At 39.4% G+C, this 12995-nt stretch overlaps 3 protein-coding genes and 1 non-coding gene across 4 annotated transcripts; 2 read left to right on the top strand and 2 right to left on the bottom strand.

The window, feature by feature from the left end:
* Window positions 1-366: 366 nt before the first annotated feature.
* On the top strand, window positions 367-1839 carry PSD1 (phosphatidylserine decarboxylase 1; the record flags this gene model as incomplete). Its single annotated transcript, XM_002498166.1, has 1 exon — window positions 367-1839. One exon carries the CDS (start codon window positions 367-369, stop codon window positions 1837-1839), a length of 1473 nt encoding a protein of 490 aa, XP_002498211.1.
* A 138-nt stretch (window positions 1840-1977) lies between these two features.
* On the bottom strand, window positions 1978-7020 carry APC1 (anaphase promoting complex subunit 1; the record flags this gene model as incomplete). Its single annotated transcript, XM_002498165.1, has 1 exon — window positions 1978-7020. The coding sequence occupies one exon, from the start codon at window positions 7018-7020 to the stop codon at window positions 1978-1980; it is 5043 nt and encodes a 1680-aa protein (XP_002498210.1).
* A 422-nt stretch (window positions 7021-7442) lies between these two features.
* On the bottom strand, window positions 7443-7514 carry ZYRO0G04906r. Its single transcript has one exon. It is a non-coding gene; the product is annotated as a tRNA-Pro (tRNA).
* Window positions 7515-8718: 1204 nt separating this feature from the next.
* Window positions 8719-12540, top strand: MDG1 (Mdg1p; the record flags this gene model as incomplete). Its single annotated transcript, XM_002498164.1, has 1 exon — window positions 8719-12540. The coding sequence occupies one exon, from the start codon at window positions 8719-8721 to the stop codon at window positions 12538-12540; it is 3822 nt and encodes a 1273-aa protein (XP_002498209.1).
* Window positions 12541-12995: the final 455 nt, after the last annotated feature.

Genomic DNA, 12995 nt, shown 5'->3' with positions numbered 1-12995 from the left:
AGGTAATGACGAATAGTGTGATTTAACTTCAAGGAAGCTCTCTCGTAGAATGGCTCGATAAAGTATTGAAATCTTGTTGCTGTAAACAAATAATGTCTTCACATGCATCACGTGTTTTGAATGTGTACCCTAAAATAGGTTTTTATACCCTAAAATAGGTTTTTCCAACCTTCACATGTGTAAAAATGGAATAAACTACAAACAAAACGTATTCGCGTATTAGAAACGTACAAGTCATCATAACCATTGGGATCTTGGTTGGAGTTTTTATCAAATAATTCACAAGGAGGTTTGATAGACGTTAAAAAGGGAAGGTTAGAGATTAAATTGATTTTACTGCGATACAAAAGAGCCGATACCACTACAATGTTACCTGTGAAAAGTGCATTGAGTCAGGGAAGAACCATTATAACAATGCCCATGGGTAGAATAATCACCAAGATACAACTTCGAAATAGAACTGCATTAATTTGGAACCGAGGATTTTCTAGCAAAAGTTTGGTACCTCAAAAGCATCGTAGTGATGAATTTGCTCGACCACCGCAAAATTCAGAGGTAAGAGTTCGCAGTTCCATGATAAAATGGGCAGTCTTAACAAGTGTTACTATTGTAATAGGTACCATTCTGTTAAGGGCTCAAAATGAAAAACAAAGATTGGAGGATGTTGAAGAAGAAAAGGAATCCATTAAGAAAAGGCAACGTATTAGAATCTTTGATAATAACTGGTTATTTTTCTGTTATTCTACATTGCCATTAAATGCAATTTCACGTCTTTGGGGCCAAGTAAACTCCTTAACATTGCCCCTGTGGATGAGACCTTGGGGGTACAAATGTTATTCGTATATGTTCGGTGTCAATCTAGATGAAATGGTTGATCCTGAACTAACTCATTATGCCAATTTATCGGAATTTTTTTATCGAAACATAAGACCTGAGTGCAGACCTATTGCGCCTGGTACAAGCGTAATTGCTTGTCCGAGTGATGGTAAGGTCTTACAATTGGGTGTCATAGATTCAGAAAGGGGCGAGATCGAACAGGTTAAGGGTTTAACTTACTCGATTAAAGACTTTTTAGGTACTCATTCACGTCAAGGTGTTTCAAGAAGCTCATCAACAATCGATCTTTCATCTGAGGAAGACAAACATAGAGAATTTGCCAAAGTGAACAATTTCCAAATTAAAGGTCCAGACGATGATCATCCGATTACCATTAGAAATGAAGGAGATAAAGCAGTCGAGCAGCCTTTCTTACCTGTTACTAAAACTCTGAAATTATTAAGTGAATTATCAATAACTACAACTCCTTTGAAAAAAACTTTCCAGGAACCAATAGACACTGAATTGTACTACGCAGTGATTTATCTGGCGCCTGGTGATTATCATCATTTCCATTCGCCTGTTGATTGGGTCTGTCAAGTACGTCGTCATTTCCCTGGTGATCTCTTCTCGGTGGCACCGTATTTCCAACGTAATTTCCCCAACCTTTTTGTGTTAAATGAAAGGGTGGCTACATTGGGCCATTGGACCCATGGATTTTTTAGCATGACCGCTGTGGGCGCTACTAATGTCGGTTCTATCAAATTAAGCTTTGATAAAGAATTGGTTACTAATATGAAAAGAAATAAACATGCAGAACCTTACACCTGTTATGAGGCAACCTATGATAATTCCAGTAAAGTATTAGGTGGTATGCCTCTTATTAAAGGTGACGAAATGGGTGGGTTCATGTTAGGTAGCACTGTGGTTCTCTGTTTCGAAGCTCCTAAAGATTTTAAATTTAGCATTAATGTGGGTGATCAAGTTAAGATGGGACAAAAATTAGGCGCTCCAGAAAAATGAAGAGCGCTTGCTCTTTTCTGCTGGCTTTTTTTTTATTGAAGAAACTCTCTTATCCTTACTTTTGCATATACAGATAAACCGCATACATTGTAGATACAATTACGTATGTTTAATTCTTTTTTCCGGAAAGAAAATGCACTATTCGATTAGAGTACGGTGTTTTCTTTTCCAAAGTTCTAATTGGCAGTCTGTCACATCACCACTGTTTATGTCAGAGCAAAGCATTTCTAAGTTGTAATTCTGTTCATTGGAAGGCGTTTCAACTTCTTTCTCTAATTCCATCATTGTACTATCGGTACATTCTAAATTCTTAAAGAGTTTATCTGCAAATGATAAGTTCGTTGCTGTGTCAGTTTCGTCTTCGGAATGGTCCATTCTTTTCCTTAGTGCTAACTGTATATCATCAATGCTCCTGTAATGAGGAGGTTTATCACTTTGTGGGCGACGACGCTGGACGTAGAGAATGGTACCATTTTTAAAGAATTCTGTAGATTGAATTTCATGATCAAAATTTATTTCCAATGGATAATAGAGGGGAGATTTAACCCTCAAACATCTTATCTTCCTGACATCTGGCAAGAGACATGGTGCAACCAACTCTCTCATTTCTTCTTTCAAAGAATCCGTCATCCTTACTGTAATTTCTATCGGTATATTGCTGATCGATTTTTCAGTCTCAGCATCCCTAATGACCAAACATCTAGGTTCTACTGCCATACTCCAAAAGTGCTTTGTCTCTTGCAAAGGTGCATCACGTTTGTAGGTTGGTAATACTGAAATGATAAGGTAGGAAAGGCATTCTAAACTTGAAGTCTTTAGCGCATATTGACCAGATCCCAGAAACAAGAACCCTAAGGACATACTGGTGGCAATATATTTGGAATATTGGTTCTCATCATCGGTTTTCTCTTCAGTTTCGGCAGTTACGTCTGGTAATTCCTCTTGATCATCATTTGTTTCGTTAATGACAACTTCAGGCGCACTTGCCTCCTCTGAGTTTTCAACTTCTTCAATAGACATCTCTGCATCCGCAGTTTCTGCACCTTTATCTGAAGATGTTTTTTTGGTAGGTGCCTGAGATTTGAAAACATCTGAATGCTTACCTAGCACAATCTCATGTAAGTATCTGGTTCTACGGAAAGTTTCCAAATCACCTGTACCACACATAACCAAACTGGTTGAGACCAAAAGTACATTGAGTAATGCATTTATTCCCAATATTGTCAACTTGAAATCTAACCGAGCATCACCTGGATATTGATAGAAAGGTAAAAATTTATCAACCAAATAAAGTAAGCAATCTCTAATTCTTATATCTCCTGAAGAAGCATACCTTATACCTATGGACAGCACACGACCTGCCATGGTGTAATACACTGGTAATTTATCGGTATTTATTTCAGAATCGAAAATGTTAGTAAAATCGCTCATGATAAATGATATATCCGTTCCTATCGTTTCCCATAAAATCATATGGTAAGCCCATTCCCTGTACATAAAAATCTCTGGTCTGTAATCCACTTTGGTTGGTATGTATTTTAGATCAGGCTTGATCGATTCTGCAACATTTAAGTTTCCTGTCTTTAAGAACGTTAGCATTAAAGCCATAATTGCCCCAATAAAAGAATTTTCTGGTATCCAATCCTCTTCCACATCACGATTTTTCGTAATAATTTCAAGTAGTCCCCTTGTGATCTTTTCATCCGGGCCCATGCCTCCAATCGGGAGGGGTTCTGGGACATCTATGTCATCAGGGATATCATTAAGGTCATCACCACTGGCTAAATCGCCTACACCAAGGTTGATCAATCCCAGTGAGATACCTGCAGCTAAACGATAACTCTCATCGGAAACTTGCTCCTCATTGACCACTATAAGCGATTTGAGTTGAGAAAAAAGTACATCGCACATCCTTCGGTGTTGAGATCTCTGATAAAGTAATCCTATTCCGATCAGACCCGCTGTCTGGACTTTTAGATTAATGTTTAGGTCACTAGACCCTGGCGGTAATAACGCTACAATGTGAACACTAAGTACTTTGGTAAGTTTCAAATCCATTGTCCCCTTCATACTCGCGCTCATTCCCAACAAAAGTCCGATACTAATGTGAGTTTTCTTAGGGCTCAAATAGTTGTATACATGCCATTCTTCCAATCCTTTTAAGTGACCATTTAAACCCAACCCTAGTAAGAAACCACCATGTTGCGCATCTAATTCTTTGGGTTTATTAAAGGCAATCCAGCTGCCATTAATGTCCTTGGATTTTTTGGAAATTCGTAGCCCTGAACTTACTCCACTATGAAATTCACCCCAAAGCAGTGTCTCTTGGTCCAACTCGTCAGGATCTATGGAAACTTTTGTATTATCTGGAAATAGATAAGTAAAATCTAGTGAAGCCTTAATCCATTTCTGTGTTGCTAACGGTTTTTCTGTAGCGTAGGCAACAGCACCAAACCCAATTCCACTTGTACAAGTTCTTAGAGACATCACCCTAGCGATGGACTTCTTTTGCTTCAATAACTTTGTATATTCAGTTTCTGATGACAGAAACTGTATCTTACGGGGCTTGTAATATACCAATAAGGATAAGACGTGATAGAATCTTCTATCGTCAGAAAAAATTAATCCTGCATTCTTCTTTAAAGTGTAACCTTCGTCAAAATCATCCATATCTGCATTTTCTTCGATAGATCCTCTTTCCAAAGTGAATCGATTTGTGCTTTTCACAACTTCTGCCAAAACCGTATATATATCTTTTGGTGAGACTTTTGTGTTATTTTGTGAAAGCTTTAATGGTGCTCTATAAGGATTCAGAGACTTTGATTGGTCTTCTGCCATTGCTGTGTCATTTCGTAATTGTCTTATGGTGAAAACGCATCTTTCTAAATCATGTCTTGAAATGACGGAAAGGTCTAAATTCACATCTACTTGGCAAAGTTTCTCTTCAATTTTAGCCAACATTTTACATAAGGGAGCCAATAATCCAAGAGGAAAAGTGTTAATTTCTTGTTTCGTGATTTCCAACCTGGTAAGCACCTGTAAAAGGAATTCATCAGAATAATCAGATGCATGTGTCATTTCATAAAATCTGATAACTTTATAACTTCTAGGTGTAATCAAATGATCAATTTTAGAGTCCATTTCCACCAACCTAGAAAAAGTTATAAATGGCGTAATTGGAGTATAACTGTTTTCTGTCACACTGTAAAGTGATTTCATGATAGATGGGGGTTCATCTAGAGGATGTGCAAAGACACCAGGCAAAGGATCACAATCCGTAGCAATTGATTGAGAACCACTCGTCGCATAATATTCCCTCCAAAGAATTGGCCAATCCATAATTGTGGTGGCATATTGCAAGAATTTCCCCCATCGTAGTACATCATTTTTTTGTAAAACATTAAGCGTCATCTCTTCTCGTATTAGATGTAATCCCATAATGATCTTCGGGAGCAAATAAGGAAGCCCGAATTTTGCCAGAAATATATATGCAGATGATTCGTGAATGTCTTTAAAATTATCGGCTTCTTCCGTGGGCGGTAACATGAGGGCGGTTAAAGTATATTCTAACGCAGAAAATTCTGCTTCCATGTGACAAATATGCTTATCGTTTAACTGTAACGAAAATTGCCAAAGAAAGACGACTGCTTGAAAAATACTAGGTGAACAGATCCATTTCATTGCTTCAAAACAAAGTATGACTGATGATTTCTTAGGATAAGGGAATAAACTTAATCCAATATTGGTTGATGAAATAGTTGTTTTATCCAAAACCATTCTGTCATCTGAAATGTAATATAGCTTTTGAGGTCCACCCTGTTGCGGAAGCTGTATTTTCGGGGATGCCAATTCAAAAAATGGGTTGTAAAGAGATATATGGTTGGATTCATGTACCAGTGCTAGAGTGCCTGGGAAATGATATGAGTGGTAAATACACATATCGATTATTGGTGCATCGACGTTAAAGTTAGACAATCTTATCATATCATTGGGGGAATTACCATAAACTTTAAAGGAAAGTGAATTGATAACCTCAGGCAAAAGATCAGTCATCCAAAGTTTATAAAACCTCGTATTGGGATCAAAGATTGCAACAGCTTCACGATTTTGTAATTTCAATGAAATGCATTTTAAACATTTAATTCTATGGGCTAAATGTTGTGGTAGAGTCATGGACGAAATTTTAGTCAAAGTTACATCTCTCGTAGATATTCTTTGATGAAGAGCGTCGTTATGACTTTGTGGGATAGAACTGTTAGAAAATTCCGCTACCGGTGACGCTAATCCACTACTCATACGATCTAAAGTTGCCGAAAGACTTCTTCTAGTTCCTCCATTTGTCTTATGGCTTGAGGATAAGGAATCTGCAGATTTCAAGGAACTTGACGGTATTTCACTCGAATCACCTGTCCCCAACGTAGCAGAAGTAGCTCTTCTATTGAGAATGGAAATCTTCCTCAAGTTTTTCTTCGCATCTGATGAAGATCCGCTGCTAATGATACTGCCACTATTATTGGCTAACAATGGATTGTTATTCATACCACCGCCAAGTAAATGTTGATCTCTTCGATTAAAAGATCCATTTGAACTATGATCGTTAGAACGTCCCGTAACTTGTGTATAATAAAAATGTAATTTCTTTTGGCAATTATCGAACAAAACCGTAATCTTTAAATTATCATCTTCTGGGAATAGAACCATTCGAATATCTTTCAAATCACTACCATGTCTTTGATGTGTGGAAAACCCTAAAAATCCAAATGGTAACATTGGATCTGACAGTGTTATGAAACGATGATTATCATTTTCGCCCCAATTGGTACCTGTTACTTTTCTTTCAAGTACTAGACCTTGTGAATACCAAAATACGTTTGCGATGGGGAATGGGAAGCAAACGATCGTTGAATCACCTTGAGAAATGTAATAAACGTGAGCCACATCTTTCAAAACAATTACAAGACAATTTGGAGCTTTTTCAAAATCAACAAAATTGGCCTTTATTACAGGTTGTTGAAAATAAAACCTACGAATACATTGATTTGCTACTTGCCATTCAACGGTTTTCCTATCCGACGAAATCCAAATATCACCTCTATTATTACGATCCCAATAGAAATTCTCCTTAGAGGAAGCATCTATACCACCATCATCAGATTCATCAAGGTTTAAAATATCGTTCATAGCTTTATTGGAATTGGGATTAAACCCTTTGGCGGCTGTTTTGAATAACCATAAAATGCAACATCTCGGTTTTGCATATATATGATGGATGGGGGCGGGAAGAGAATTGAATCTATTTTCACAAATGCAAATTGGGCGTTACCCGGAGTTCCTGGAGTAGCAGAGACTTGGGCGGCTAATTCAACATAGAAAGATAGAAAATATACTGAAGCACATAATACTGCTGCTTTATAAGAGCGATGAAGGATGAAAGATTTATGTGTCTTAATTTTCCCATTTATACTTTCTTCCATTATTTACTACTGTTAGATTTTAATGTTTTACCATTACATGTTTGTATTCGCTTCAACAAACTACTCAATGAAAAGACGGGTAAACAAAAAAAGAATTTTTAACAAAATTATGCAAAAAAATTAATCGCTGGGGCATACTGGGAATTGAACCCAGGGCCTCTCGCACCCAAAGCGAGAATCATACCACTAGACCACACGCCCACTTGAATTGCGATGCTACCAAGTTCATTTTAGAACGTCCAGTTCACAAGAAACAATCAGATGGTGGTGTAAGTGAACATTGGGACAATTCCTTATAAAAATAATACGGTTTTCTCAACGGGATCACTAAGAACCGATTATGTACTCTTCAAAGGGCCTGGATTTCTTTATTTGAGCTATATCTCATGTCTTACTAAGTCTTAGATGATATGAAGCACAACTAATTCTGTCATCTTGGATGTAGTCCTTAGCCATGTGTACGTTATGGGTTAGTTCTAGATAGTGTCTAAATATAAAACTGCTACAATTTGATACTAGATAGCCTCCGGTAGCATGTTGTGGAAGCTTATTACAGATGGAGGTGTATTTTGAACACTGAGATGTTCCGGAAGTACCTCACACCCTTCTGAAGTTCATTGTGTTAATTCTTAGTTTACTCCTGTATCACCATGACTGATACATGGATATTGTGTTATATCCATTTTATCCAGGCGCTAAAATTATCCAGGCGCTAAAATTGAAACCATAGATCCCCGGGCCTGTAAGTATGCTTGGAAGGAAGTATGCGATGTTCGTTGGCTCTTCTGTCGAGCCTCAGCTTATGTATGGAAAGAAAACCGTAACCATGGGGATTTTTTGAATGCTGCTGATAAGGCACATCGATTACTCTCCTTAAAGCCAATGATAGGAAAAACGCCACTTATCTCATACTTAATCTAGCCGCCGAGCCCTTATTCCATCTACTTCGCCACACGTCATTGCACAGCGCGTCATTTTACCCAATTGGGGAAAACAGCACATGCGGCTTTCTTTCCTTCTTTTAAGGGGCGGACTTTACACATCTTTTTTTTTCCTCCTCGTCACTTGGCATAAGACAAAGACAAAGACGTACAAAGAGCACCTTCCCCTTTCATATAAAGCACTTCCCAACAATTTGCACTCCCTTACTTTTCAATTACACAAAGACCAATAACAAGACAACAATTCAAACACAGACACAGATATCAACAACAGTCCGAAGAACCAGAATAAGAAGAAAAGTTGGGAATTGTAAAGAAGTTGTAATATTTTACTTTAATTTTAATTCAATTTATTCCTTTCCATTTTCCACTTTCCCTTCCCTGATAGTATTAAAGAATAGAAATTGGAGAATCGAAAATCGAAAGAATCCATTTTGGAAAGATAAGGTTTAAGTTTCCAAATTATGAGTACGGTCAATTATAGTTTTAGCTGGCCTTCAGGTCCTAAAGACGTTGTTGTTACAGGTGAGTTTGATGAATGGAAAAGTATTTTCCATTTAGAAAAATCACCAACAACCGGCGAATTTGAAATTACGTTGCCCATTAAAATTCCAGAGGAAAAAGATAGAGTTTTCTTCAAATTTATTGTGGATGGTCAATGGGTTACTAGTGGATTTTATAAGATTGGTACTGACCCAGCCGGTATTGAAAACAACTACATTTCGAAGCAAGAATTACACCATTTAGTGGAGAAAAAAGATGAAAAAAATGAAAAACATAAATCTGATATTGCTGCAGGAATTGCAACTACCGCTTCTCCGAAACCAACGAAAACAAGATCAGCTGCTGCTCCTCAACAGGGTGACACTCCTGAAGCCGTTGTAGCTCGTTCTTCCAAAAACCTTAATGTAAAACCTTCAACTCCCCAAACTGCTTCTCCCAGTGCTCATCCTCAGAAGCCTCAATCTAGTCACAGTCATGAACATGAGCATGCTGCTGCTACAACCACTCCTACTGCTTCTAATGATCCTCTCGCAGCAACGGCAGCAGCATCTGCCCTTAGGAAAGTTAAAATTAAAAGAAAGATCAAGATAAATAAGAAAACTGGTGAAAGAATTGTTGTATCCGAGGAGAGGATTCCTCTAGATGAAGATGATGAGGCTGTTCTTGGTAGCACTACTTTTGAGGAAGAAGAATTGTCACCTGCAGGTAAAGCTTCAACTAATAGTAGCGCTCAAGGCACTCCTGGTCTTTCCAATGCCGCAGCAGGTGCTGCAGGTATTCCACCATCTGTAACTGGTACTACTACTCCAACTCCAACTCGTCAAAGACAAAAACAACAACAACAACCTCGCACACCTCTGGGTTCCGTGAATTCTCCTTCCAATTCCCCATCAGTCCGTAAGACTCGTCCTCTATCCACTTCCGGTGCTCCCAAGTCTTCATCTGGTATCCGTTCACGTAGCGGTTCTACTAAGGAGCGTCCAGTTTCTACGGTTGGTAGACCTACAAGTCCATCTCGTTCCAAATCGAGTACTCCAATGAGTTCGTCAGGTTCAGCTGCAGCTTCTGCGGGTGCTACTGCGGCGACAGCAGCAGCAGCACGTAAGGACCGTCCAACCTCAGCTGCAATTGGTGATTCTACCCCTAGTTCTGCTCTTAAGACAGTGTCTCGTGGTGGTTCTACAAAGAAAAACACCAATGAGTCAGCCAATGCAGAAGTTACAGGTCCTCTTGGTACTCGTCTTCCGGATAATGCTGGTGAAGAAACTTTCCATATCTTGCCTATTGAAACTCCCTCCGGTGGTGACCAAGCAGCTTTTAAATCATTAGCCGGTGAACCAGGTCCATTTGTTCCAAGTAATCAGGAGCAGTTAAAGGCATTTTCCGAAGTTAATGATAACGTTGATCCCCAAGCCTTTAATGAGAGATTAAACAAGCAGTTCAAAGCTGAACACAATACACCAGAAAAGAAAGCTAGTGAAAAATTAGACAAAAAAATCGATTCGCAAGCTAATACAGAAAATCTGGACAAGCAAAAGAGTTTAGATGATTTGGACAAGAAAGCTAATGAAAGTAAATTGGAGCAAATCAGTAAAGGTGATGCAGTCGGAAAATTGAAAAACGATGATGAATTGCAAAAACTAGGTAAGGACTCATTGCAGGGTAAGGAGGATAAAAAGGATGCTTTTGATACCCTGAAAAACGACAAAGGTAACTTGACCGATGCTGGTAAAAGTTTAGCATCTGATGCCAAGAAAAGCGCTAGTGGTCCTGGTGCTGATACGGGTGCTGATAGCAGTGATGCCAAGGATACATTTGGTAAATTGGGTGAAGACGATACTTTGAAACAGCTAGGTAAAGACGCAGCTGAAGGTAAAGTCAATAAGGATGATGCTCTAGATAAGCTTGGTAAGGATTCTACTTTGAAAGATACTGGCGAAGGTGTCGCCGCAGGTGCTCTTGGTGGTGCTTCGTCAGGAAAGAATAAGAATAAGAATAAGAAAAAGAACAAGAACAAGAAGAATAAGAATAAGGCCGAGAAGAGTTCTGAAAAAGAATCCAAAGAAAAAACTGGTACTTCTGACGCTAGTATCTCCGGCGACCTTGAAAGTGGTGAACGTCAAATTCCTGGCGATTACAATACTGAGAAGGTTACCCAAGAAAATAAGGGTGTCAAATCCGACCTGTCGGAGACTGGAGATCTTAGTAGCACTGACGGCATCAGAGGTGCAAATGAGCACGGATACGTCCCGGGAAAAGCCGGTCCAGAACTTGACGAGAACGATTCTTCTGCGCATGGTGGTGTTTCCGCTCAGGGCTCTACCCCGGGTTCTACCGGTCAAGTTGTTGGTAAAGATGCTGCTCCTCTTCGCTCTTCTGCTCAAGGAGAAACCGCTGGCGTCACTGGTCCAAGTGCCAGTAAAGGTGCTACTGAATCTCTTGCTCCAGGTGCTGCGGCCGGTGCAGCTGGTGCTGCCGGTGCAACTGGTATCTCTACAACAAATGCTGGTGAGAAAGAGCTTGGTAATGAGGCTACTGAATATGGTAAGAAGACTGGCTTAGACGATAAGACTGACTTGGACAAGGAAATTTCTGCTCTAGGTGGAAAGACCGAGTTGGATCAAGATGCGAATCTCCTAAGTAAGGAAGCAGTTCCTTTGAGTGAGGACAAAACTTCTGCTACAGGCGCTGCTGCTGGTACATCTATAACGAAGGTGCCTGCTGACAAAGAGAAAGAGGTTACTCAAGATTACCCCAAGAAAAATGAACCTAGTGAATTGCAAAACAAGGGAGAAACGGAGGAAAAGAAGAGTAAGGAAGTCAAGAGAACCGGGTCCCAAAAAAAGGAAGCAGCCTTACCAACTCTGGATCCAAGAGCAAGAAAGAGCGCTGGTGACCCTAACTCTGGGGCAAGACCAACATCTTCTCAACAATATGTTGACACTGATAACGATGAGAAAAACAAGGATTACTCGGATCCTTTAACGAAGGACACATCTGAAATTGCTGGCCAACATGCTCCTAAGGCTGCTACCACTACTGGTGGTAGTGCTGCTGGTGTTGCTGGTGTTGCTGGTGCTGCTGGTGCTGCTGTTTCTTCGAAGGACACTACCAAGACAAGCAAGAGTACTCCTCCCCCTAACAAAAGTGCTGAAACCAATGGCACCACTCCTACTAAGGCCAACAGACACTCTGTAGCAGATGCAGAAGCTAAACCCAGTAAGAGTGCTCATTCAAAGAGCACCCGTCCAAAGAGCGTTGCAGGCTCAGTGAAAAAAGAAAGTAAGGGTAGTACCGCCAAGGGTACTCCAGGAAGTGCCGGTTCTGCTGGAACTACTAGCGCAAAGAGTAAAAAAGAAATTGCCACTGATGCATTGAAGAAAGGAAAATCCAAAGCTGAGGTGTCTAAGGGTAAGAATACCAAAGACACCGCCGCCGATTTGGTCAAGACCGGTAAATCTGGTGTCGAAGATGGTAAGAGTCGCAAGGAAGTTGCTAAAGATGCTTTAAAGCAGGGCAAGTCTGAAGCTGGATCCGCCAAGGGTAAGAATGCCAAGGAGGCTGTTAGCGATGCCGCTAAAAGTTGTAAGAAAGAAGTAGGTGCTTCTAAGGGTAAAGGTGTCGCAAATGAAACTGCCAATGCAGGAAAATCTGAATCTGGTGCAGCAGCAGCTGCCGAACAAAAACCCCCTGGTCAATCTACTCTTGCTAACGCTGCCAACCGCACTGACAAAAAGAAAAAAATTGGTCTTTGGGCCAGAATTAAGAGAATTCTGAAATAATGATTTTTACACCCCAAAGCTTCTCAGCTTGATCCATTTTAATTGATGACTCTTAAACATGATCGTGGATATTATGCTTTGTATTAGCTGATATCTGTAAAAGAAAACAAAAACAAAAAACAACGAATATTGATGGAAGCCGTGTCTAGCCTATTATACGAGTGTCAATCTTTCCTATTGTTTTGTCGTTTTGCTAATTTACTTTTTTTTTCTACTTCAACATCTCATGTATTGGGTCTCATGTATTGGGAGCCTGGATGCTTTTGGATTAATCTGCCATTATTTGGACTAGAGAAAGTTATAATATTAATCGAAGATTGAAAAATAAAAACAAAAAACCCTTAAAAAAACAAACAAACAACGACCACGACTCTAGACGAATTTTGACCGTAAAACTAATAGCCTCTTAATTCTTCGAATGTATAATTTAATGTCTTTAATAATTATTTTTTTTT

This window comes from Zygosaccharomyces rouxii (assembly GCF_000026365.1).
Source record: "Zygosaccharomyces rouxii strain CBS732 chromosome G complete sequence".
In the NCBI taxonomy this organism is placed as follows: domain Eukaryota; kingdom Fungi; phylum Ascomycota; class Saccharomycetes; order Saccharomycetales; family Saccharomycetaceae; genus Zygosaccharomyces; species Zygosaccharomyces rouxii.
The sequence above is the reverse complement of the archived record's forward strand: the minus strand, read 5'-3'. Positions and strand labels throughout refer to the sequence as shown.